This window comes from Neophocaena asiaeorientalis, unplaced genomic scaffold, assembly GCF_003031525.2.
Source record: "Neophocaena asiaeorientalis asiaeorientalis breed wild unplaced genomic scaffold, Neophocaena_asiaeorientalis_V1.1 scaffold648, whole genome shotgun sequence".
Taxonomy (NCBI): domain Eukaryota; kingdom Metazoa; phylum Chordata; class Mammalia; order Artiodactyla; family Phocoenidae; genus Neophocaena; species Neophocaena asiaeorientalis.
In genome coordinates, this window is record NW_020172781.1 from 5,772,803 (window position 1) to 5,783,521 (window position 10,719).

Sequence of the window (10,719 nt, forward strand, 5' to 3'; positions counted from 1 at the left end):
CCGTGGCGTGTGGGATCTTCCCGGACCGGGGCACGAATCCGTGTCCCCTGCATCGGCAGGCGGACTCTCAACCACTGTGCCACCAGGGAAGCCCAGTATATTCTTTTTAACATAATGATGCTTATAGAAGTTTTTGGCAGACGTTCTTTATCAGATTAGGGTAATTCTTTTCTCATTGTAGATTGAGTTTTTTTTTTCACATGAAAAAGTATGAGATTTTATTAAATGCATTACCTGCGTGGACTAAGAGAAATATTCACCACACTATAATTCACCACACTAACCAGTTTTTAGAAAAATATAAACAACCTATTTCAAACTTAGTGGCCCACTCTAGCCCATGGTGTTCTCCTAATATTTCTTTAACCACCAACTGTGAACTTTGGAAATCACACTTCCCATTTCTTATAGCTTTTGTAAAAAATAAACAAGCCTCAATTAAATAGAGTCAGGAGACCAGAGGGGGAGCTCTCATACCCTGCAACCATAGCAGAGCCCAACAGGAAGAAGAAAGACTTCTTTTCTTCCCTGGCAAGACCTTGGCCAATGAAAAGCCATGGATTCTTTGTTTACTAAAGCCCTTCCAACTTGCTTTTCTCTTCTATGAAGGGGTTCTCCTTTCCTCATCAAGTGGGACTTGCACGTGGCTCGCCAGGGTTGCAGACCCCAAATTGCAATTCTACACTGATCCCAAATCAACCCATCTTTGCTGAAGAAAAAACCTGCAGTCTATTGTTTTAGGTCCAAAAAACAAATCAGTTCTCTTGTCCCTATTTCCATTATTTGAAAGGTAGGATTCCGCTTACTTTCTAATGCCTCATCTATGAATTCAGCAGTTTTTCCCAGATCTCATTACAAGGCTACGACAAAGTTGTCATCTCTTATGAGACTCGATTCCTAGCAGGGCATCCTGAGACTACCCTAGTCATTCAAATATTTCAGCACATCCATTTCACTCAAGTAAATCTGCTGGAACCATTTTCTTATGTTTACATGTACGACTCTATATATCAACACATGCCAAGAAGGTAGTTTGCCTTAATGTGACACACTCCCTCAAATTATTACTAATCCCACTACTCTGTGATGCTAACTTGCATGAATTATCTATTACAACCTATGTGTATGAACTACTATGTGCCAGTCATGGTGTAAGGTATAAGAGATATTGCAAAGAGCAGAATCATAGCTCTCCTAGTCCTATGAAACTCATAGTCTATTGGGGAGGGGAGAGATTAATAAAAATCACCCAAATATATAATTACAAACTGGGATAAGTGTTATGAAATACAAGTACATAACAGAACAGGGTGACCTCACAGAGGCCTGATGTTGCAGGTCAGTGTATGCCCAAGAGGGAGGGGCACTGTTGGGATATCCAGAGTGGCTCTTTTTCAAAACATTTTATGAAGTATAGTTGATTTACAATATTGTATTAATTTGTGCTATATAGCAAAGTGACTCAGTTATACATATGTATATTCTTTTTCATATTCTTTTCCATTATGGTTTATCACAGGATATTGAATATAGTTCCCTGTGCTATGCGGTAGGACCTTGTTGTTGTTCCACCCTATATATAATAGTTTGCATCTGCTAATCCCAAACTCCCAATCTTTCCCTCCCCCACTCCCTCCCACTTGGAAACCACAAGTCTATTCTCTGTATCTGTGAGTCTGTTTGTTTCATAGATATGTTCATTTGTGTCATATTTTAGATTGCATGTGTAAGTAATACCATATGTCCATCGACAGATGAATGGATAAAGAAGATGTGGTGTATACACACACACACACACACACAATTGAATATTACTTAGCCATAAAAAAGAATGAAATAATGCCATTAGCAGCAACATGGATGGACCCAGAACGGCTCTTCTTAGTCAAAGATCTTTGAGATAAAATTTGTAGGATGAACAAGCAAACATCAGCCTAGGTGGAGGAATCAGCACACATAAATTGAGAAGGAGAGAGGTCCTTAACTCTCTCACAGCTTAACTCACTTCACCTCCCTTACTTCCCCAGCTTGCATTCCATAGCCTGTCACAATTACATCCTCACAAATGCCATTCATTCCTTCACTATGCCTTGATCATGCTACGTTGGCAAGTTGGCAAGTTGAGACGTTGGCAAGTCTCAAACCCTGGTAAAACCCAGCTGTCTGTTCTGCCCATGCAACCAACAGCCTAACCCTGCTGAGTGGTTCTAGAGTCAGTCTGCCACAATCTAAAAGGGGTGTTCTGTTCAGATGCCCTAGTTATGCTTCCTACCCATTCAAAAAACCAACATTTCACACTTTCTCATCTCTTCTCAAATCTCCTATACATCTCCCTCATCGCTGCCCATCAACTAACTCAGCCGGTGATCTTGCTTCATACTTCACTGAGAAGTGAATGTCTGAGGATTCAGACAGGAGTACACTTATATTCTGCCCGGTGTTTGCCTTCTCTCTACACATATGTATGTTCTTCTTGCCTTCCGATTACTATGGAGGATGTGTCCTGCTCCAGAAAAGGGTCTGTAATCTCTACTACAGCTATGGATTCTAACCTCTTCTTTCCTTCAGGGATTTTGTTCCTATCATTACCCCTCATTTATCTTGCCTTCTGTATTAACAATTTCTCCTTCTCTATTGGACAATTTATACCAGGATAAACACATACTGTAGTATTCTCTAACTTAAAAAAATCCTTCATCTACATAACATTTCTCTTCCCTTGTACAGCAAGTGTTGCTAAATTTTTCCTTCAGTACCTTCCACCTGGACTTCAATTGCCACCATTACACAATTTGCTCTTGGCAGTGAACTCCATGCTATCAAACTCAATATACTCTTCACTGTGTGTTTTTCCCCCAGCTCTATTGAGGTATAATTGGTATACAAAAATCTGCCCATAATGTGTACAGTTTGGTGAATTGGGGCATATGTATACACTCTCATTTAACCTCATCTTAACATTCTACAGAGACGCATATCCTTCTTTCCTGAAATATTTCATTCTCTTGGTCATCTATATATTCTGCCCAGGTGACTGCATATCAAAATCCAAGGACTAGGTAAGAGCTAATAATTCCCAACATGAAAACTCCAGGGTTTACACCCTGGGACTCCAGACTCATCCGCATGCCCAAGGAGCATACTTTATTTACACCCTTTGGCAGAGAGATGATACTGAACTCACCACATCTGTACACGAAAGAAAAGAGTGTCCACTTAGGTAGGTTCAGGCTATAGGACTGAATTTAACAAAGAAATATGAGTGAAAGTAGTGCATCAGCCTATCGCTTTCAGTCTAAGGGACCTAAGAGCCAGGATGCTGCTTCTACCTCTTTTCTTCTAACATGACAACCTTGGAGTCCTCTTGTTGAGATGGTAGAGCCACAAAATGGTAACAGATGAGATCACTGAGTCTCCCTGACTCTCATTAGACTTTATTCAAGCCAGAAATAAACCTTTTAAAATTAACTTATTGATATTTCAGTTTGCAATTCCATCTGTGCCTATCTCATCCCAGAACAATCCCCTCACTTATTACAACCAAGCCTTCACTATGTCCTCTCCATTTTCACCTACTTCTCCCACCGTGCTCCAGGCCACCATCATCATTTAAGTCAACTGATTTAATAACCTCCTCACTGGTTTCCCTGCCTCCATTTTTACCCCCATACAGCCCATTCTCTGTATATTAGACAGAAATCTTACAAATATCTACACAATATGATTTGACAATAAAATCCAATTTACTTCTCTAGAGAACACTCCAGCCTAGTTTGGGCTCTGGGTACACAATGCCCACCCCGAAATTAGTGCCTTTGTACTACCTCTTCTCCCTCATCCGCACCTAGCTTGCTCCTTGCTTCCATTTACATATCAGCTTCGCAGAGAAGCTTTCCATGACCTTGCAGACTAATAGCCACCAGATATTCTCCATAATACCACCCAATTTTAATTATCTCCATATCCCTTATAACTATTAGAATAGTTTTCTTCTTGTTTGTCATCTCTCTGTCTGCCATGAGAAGGCAAGTGCCTTAACAGCTGAGAACTAAATTGTCTTACTAATGTATACCCAAGATATACAATAGGCACTAGATGCTCTTGGGATTGAATGAACAAGTGATGTGTGAAACACAAATGAGGATAATGTCATAATAACCCTCCCTTGAAAGGATGTCAGAGGGCTATGTACCTGCAGTTGTTCCAAGTAGCTATGTTTTGAGTCCCAATATAATACAAGCTTTTTTAAAAACATCCATTTATAAGTTCTTTCCATTTGCCACAAATATCTGCCATTCCTTTAATTACCTTTCTCTCATCTGCTAAAGCTAGAAAACCAACCTCACCAACTGGCCTGAGTTTACATTCCTTTAATTACCTTTCTCTCATCTGCTAAAGCTGGAAAACCAGCCTCACCAACTGGCCTGAGTTTATTTGTGAGCACTCAAATTAAAAATATAGGAGGGAGGGCTTCCCTGGTGGCGCAGTGGTTGAGACTCAGCCTGCTGATGCAGGGGACGCGGGTTCGTGCCGCGGTCTGGGAAGATCCCACATGCCGCGGAGCGGCTGGGCCTGTGAGCCATGGCCACTGAGCCTGCGCGTCCGGAGCCTGTGCTCCGCAACAGGAGAGGCCACAGCAGTGAGAGGCCCGTGTACCGCAAAAAAAAGGAAAAAAAATGGAAGGACTTCCCTGGTGGCGCAGTGGTTAAGAATCCGCCTGACAATGCAGGGGACACGGGTTCGTTCCGTGGTCCGGGAAGATCCCATATGTCGCAGAGCAACTAAGCCACCGCAATGAGAAGCCCACGCACCGCAATGAAGAGTAGTCCCTACTCGCCGAAACTAGAGAAAGCCCGCGCACAGCAACGGAGACCCAACACAGCCAAAAACAAATAAATAGAGGAATCCATGAATTATGAGATTTAGCACATAACAGACATCATCTCAGATTGTAATTGGTCGTTTTTTTCTTCTTTTCAAACCAAGTTCTGTAGGGCTGAAACTCCTACATAAAGTTCTCATTTCTGAAGTCTTACCATATTTTATTTTCTACCTAACAATCCATCTACATGTTCAAAACAACCATAGCCACTTCAAAGCCTGACAGAGAGGGCCATCTTGGAGCCATTCTAATTATGTGACGTTACCCTATACACAAAACACTCGAATACATGGATAATAGATATAAGCCAAGCTATAATACCCCAAAAGGAGAATATATACAAATACATATATATGTGTCTAAATAAGACTTGAGAAATATACTTAACTGTATAATATGAAAATTTTTAAGACAAATATGTTTGAAGAAATAAAATTTCATAACTCCCTGTAATAGTCTACAAAGGAGGTTTCACTGCCATCTGATCTTGTAAATGTAGAGCTGGGAGACTTCTCCCAAGTAATACCATCCACGCTATAGGTTCTTTTGTCATACCTGTGGAATAATCGTAATATATGGTATTATTCCTGACGTTATTGCATGGAACCATGTAAGAAAGAAGTGGTTTAAAATCCTACACGTAATTGCAGGATATATAGCTTTACTAAGATTAATTCACATAACATGCAATTCAGCCATTTAAGTGTGCAGTCCAATGGTTTTTAGTATACTTACTGAGTGGTGCAACCATCACGCGATTTTAGAATATTTTCATCACCCAAAGAAGAAACACCTGAACCATGAGCGGTCACTCCTTGTTTCCACCCAATTCCCCCGGTCCTTAAACCACCACTAGTTTACTTACTGTCCCTATGCATTTGCCTACTCATCACATTTCATATAAGTTGAGTCATATAATACGTGATCTTCCCTGACTGGCTTCTTTCACTTAGCATAATATTTTCAGGGTTCATTCATGCTGTAGCATGTATTGCTACTTCATTCCATTTCATTGACAAATAATATATCATTGTATAGATATACCACATTTGTGTTTATCCATTTACCAGTTGATGAACATTTGGGTTGTTTATGCTCAAGCTAGTATGAATAGTGATGTTGTGGACATTCATATACCAATTGTGGTGGATATGTTTTTATTTCTCTTGGGTATATAACCTGGAGTGGAATTGCTGGGTCGTATGGTAATGCTATATTTAGCACACTGAGGAAATGCCAGACTGTTCCCCAAAGAGGCCATACTTATACCAGCAGTGTATAATGGTTGGTTTCAATTTTTCCACATCCTTGCCAACACTTGTTAATATCTTCCTTTTTAACTTTTAGCAATCCTAGTAGATAGGAAGTGGCATTTCATTGTGGCTTTAATTTGCATTTCCCTGATGGCTAATGATGTTGAGCATCTTCTCATGTGATTATTGGCCATTTGTATATTTTATTTGGAGAAATGTCTATTCAGATCTTTTGCCCATTTTTTAAAGTTGAGTTTCTTTTATTGAGTTGTAAATATTCCTTATGTATGTAGATACAAATAATTTATTACATGTGATTTGCAAATATTTCCCCCTGTTCTGCCAGTTGTCTTTTCACTTTCTTGGCAGTATACCTTAAAGAACAAACATTTTATTTGGTTAAGTCCAATTTATTTGTTTCTTTGGGCATTACTTGTGCTTTTGGTGTCTTATCTAATAAGGTTTTTGCCTAACTCAAAGTCAAGATTTACTCTTATGTTTTCTTCTAAGAATTTTATATTTTTACCTCTTTTAGTTAGGTCTATCTCGAGTTAATTTTTTAGTAAATTTGAGTTAATTTTGTGTATCCTGTGATGAAGGGGCAGGTGAATATCCAGCTATCCCAGCAATACTTGTTGAAAAGACTGTTCTTTCCCTCATTGAATTATCTCCATACCCTTGTTCAAGTCAACTGACTATAAAAGTGAGCATTAATTCATGGAATCCCTATTCTGTTTCACTGGCTTTTAGGTCTATAGTTATACCAGCGTCACACTGTCTCGGTTACTGTAGCTTCATAATAAGGTTTGAAATTAGGAAGTGCGAGTCTTCCAACTTTGCTCTTCTTAAAGATTGGATTTAAGGTTACTTAGCCAAAACATCCTCTTACCAATTAAGATTTCTGGTGTAGAGGGAGATTAAAAATAAAAACTTCCTTCAAATGGAAATTTGCTAGTAGATTATAATTAAGCACCAATTTTTAAAAATAGCTAGACAAAGAGAAAGGAAAAGAGAAATTTGGAAGATGCATACTCTCTTGAGTGCAAGTGAGCGTTCAGAGCCAACAACTGAGTTAGCAGTAGGACTCAGAAGAACCTCAGAGTTTACAATTGACACATGTTCCTCTCCCATGCTGTATAACCAGATGAGAAAAGTTATCCAGTGATTCTTGCCATTTTCATGCTATTTCTACTTCTGAATGTCTACATTTAATCATTCAAAAACCCTAGGAACATCTCTAATGAAAAAAAGTCAAAGTGATTGGATAGGTTTCCAAAAAGCAGACTTACTTTGTAAGAACAGATGACCCAACTAACTTTTTAAGAATTTTCTCTTTTGCATCTTCTCCTCTGGCTTTTTCACGACTGTGTGATATTAAATCATAAGCAGTTTCCATTCGGAGCAGTTTATGGCTCACATCAGCACAGAGGGTAAGACCAGTTTCATATGGAAGAATGGAAGTAATATAGCCAGGCCAGATTTCCAATCTGCAAATAAGTTAGATGTGGGTTTCAAGATCCCAGCTCTGGCCGTAAAGCCAGGTATTAGGGAACCTAAACTCACTGTCTAAAATTGATACTTTTAGAGTCAGTTTTAATCTCTTATTTTTAATAATCACTGGTCTTTTGAAGGACCTTCAAACAGAGATTTTTACCAGATGCGCTAGTTATAAGTAATACATCATCTTTGTTAAACCATTTTTATTATCACCTATGGGCTTAAACTGTTATATATACTCATATGTGAGGATATATATGATATATACATATGTAAATTATATACACGTATACCAAGGAGTAATACATACACATAGACACAAGTGTTATGATTAACAATATTTTCAGAGAAATTACCCAAGTTTGAGATGATTATTTGGTTCTTTAATGTAGAAGTTTATAGGATAAAATAGTAAGTCTTTCTCCCAATGTTTTTTTCTGCTAAAGTTTTAGAGGGAACAAGAAATTTTAAAAATTACTCAAAACTTCATTATCGGCATTTGAGACATATTGTATCATTAAAAAGGTGGTAAAAGATATATTTTTTACCTTTGTACTAAATTCAGTTTAAGCAGTGAAATGAGACACTAGAGAATATCGGTGATAATCAAACATGGCATGTGGGTTTGTTACAAGTCCTATGGGCAAGGGATGTTCAGGATATCTCCACAAACTGTTGCACAGGAATAGTGGGAGTTTGGCTCTAATAGAGTGAAAAATGGGAGAGAAAGAGCAATGTCAGGAAAATGTAGAATATTACTTAACCGTTTCCCCTAGTGAGTGAAGTAATAATAAAGAGTTTCCATCACGTATACGACGATGTCCCAATAACTTTTCAAGTTCAGAGAGTAAAGCTTCACGTTTTCGTCCATCCTCTATGTCTGGCATATAGATGACATTGTACTTGTGTGAATTCCCATGGGAACAAGACTTCAGCTGGACATGGTTTGAAAATAGCATTACCGGGCTACCTAGCATGCCTGAAAAATGGAGCCACGTGTTAATCATGAAACAGAGTGGCTGATCAGACCCCAAACAATTTGGACACCACAATATTAAGAACCAAAGTTAGATCCAACCAGGAGATTGACAACAAACAACATAAGCAATTATATACACCTGGCCTCCAGAATCCCTAACATCAGTTTAGGTGAATCCTTATGCAAGCCCACATTTAGGAAGTTCAAGGATCAAGGTATTTAACGATAATAAAAATAGCAAACGGAAACCTCTGCCAAAAGCAGGGGATTGGGGGAGGGGAGCCACGATATATAATAATGTTTAGTTTTCTGGGTTTTTAAAAAAACTCAGCACAACCGAAGAACTGGGTCATTCTATCTTAAGTGGCTATAAAAGGAAGAGATGAAAATGAAGAGTACATCCAGGACTCTTAAGTCTTTGTTTACGCAAAAGTGAATGTTATTACAAAAATGTGAGAAGGTGAGAGGGTACCTCCACTTAAGGTGATGGTATAAAACATCATAGATACTTAAACAACTCTGTAACATTGTATTGTTAACGATCAACATACCTTTTGTTGAGTCTCTAACATGGCCTAATATCTGCTGAGTATTCACCACAGTCTCGATAATCCCTGCCAACATCCCTCCTCTGCCTCAGCGAGGATTCCTGCAACCCAGATGCCAGTTGAAGGTCCTCTACATGTAAACAAGCATGAAACTTGTTAATTTACACAAAAAGGGAAATGTAAATAGAAAGGACAATATTACACCCCAGCTATTAAGAGTTAAGATTGTTTGAGGTAGAAAAGATATCAAAGGATCCCAACATTATTTTAGCAATGGGTCATCAGAAAAGAAGAGTCTCACTCAGAAGCTTTTCCCAACAAGTCCCCAGTCCACATCGGTGTTTGCCTTAGCACCTCATTCCTCCCTGCTCTAATATTTGTCTTGTTTCATCTGGTTTTGGTTCAGAATACAAGATTCTTCAACTGGAATATTGTTCAACATTAAAAAATGAATTCTATGGGCTTCCCTGGTGGCAAAGTGGTTAAGAATCTGCCTGCCAATGCAGGGGACACAGGTTCAAGCCCTGGTCCAGGAAGATCCCACATGCCGCGGAGCAGCTAAGCCCGTGCACCACAACTACTGAGCCCACGTGCCACAACTACTGAAGCCCGCACGCCTAGAGCCCATGCTCCGCAAGAGAAGCCACCACAATGAGAAGCCCATGCACCGCAACAAAGAGTAGCCCCCGCTCGCCACAACTAGAGAAAGCCCAGGCATAACAACGAAGACCCAATGAAGCCAAAAATAAATAAATAAAAATAAATTTTAGAAAAATCTTGCAATATGTAACAACATGAATGAACCTTGAAGACAGTCACAAAAGGACAAATACTGCATAATTCCACTTATACATTGAAAATAGTCACACTCAGAAGCGGAGAGTAGAATGGTGGTTTTCAGCGAGTGGGAGAGGGGAACTAGGGATTTGCTAATCAACAGGTGTAAAATTAGAGTTATGCAAGATAAGTTAGTTCTTGAGATCTGTGGTACAACATTGTGCCTATAGTTAATACTGTGCTGTACATTTAAAACTACAATAAGAGGGTAGAACTCTATTGTTCTTACCACAATAAAATTTTTTTAAATGTTTTAAAAAGGTGGTTGGAGAATCAGATCTAAGGTTTCACTGCATTACCCAAATCCTTGGCAAACGACAACATCTGAGCCTGTGGGCTTACCTGTATAATGATAACCGTTCACCTGTGAGGATAATACAATGTAGGTAAACATTTGAGGAACTGCTCAACCTTTCAGTATAGCGATTCACGAACCCAAGAAAAATCTTGTTCCCCGAACTAGTTAACTTATAGTTGTCATACCAATGCATTTTCTAAATTTGAAAAGCAATTACATTGAATTAGCTAATGAATAATGACCTCTATTTCTTTTTCCATAAGTCTTAAAATATAAGGGGAATAAAGCATTGATAGCCAGATAATTCACTGCAGGAGGTAGTTGAGAGCTGTACCTTCTTCCCATCCTGCCAAACATCACGGGAACACCGAGGCTGTCTGTCTAGAATTTTTTTTTTTTTTTTTTTTTTTTTTTAAAATTTTTTT

General features: G+C 38.9%; 1 protein-coding gene across 1 annotated transcript in view; it reads right to left on the reverse strand.

Moving 5' to 3' along the window:
* The window catches only part of PIWIL3 (piwi like RNA-mediated gene silencing 3), a 20,734-nt gene that overhangs the window by 6,875 nt on the left and 3,140 nt on the right, over positions 1-10,719 (reverse strand). Inside the window, 5 exon segments of the mRNA XM_024741390.1 lie at positions 5,327-5,437; positions 7,425-7,757; positions 8,392-8,611; positions 9,163-9,212; positions 9,214-9,289. Coding sequence (XP_024597158.1) covers positions 5,327-5,437; positions 7,425-7,757; positions 8,392-8,611; positions 9,163-9,212; positions 9,214-9,289 — 790 coding nt within the window.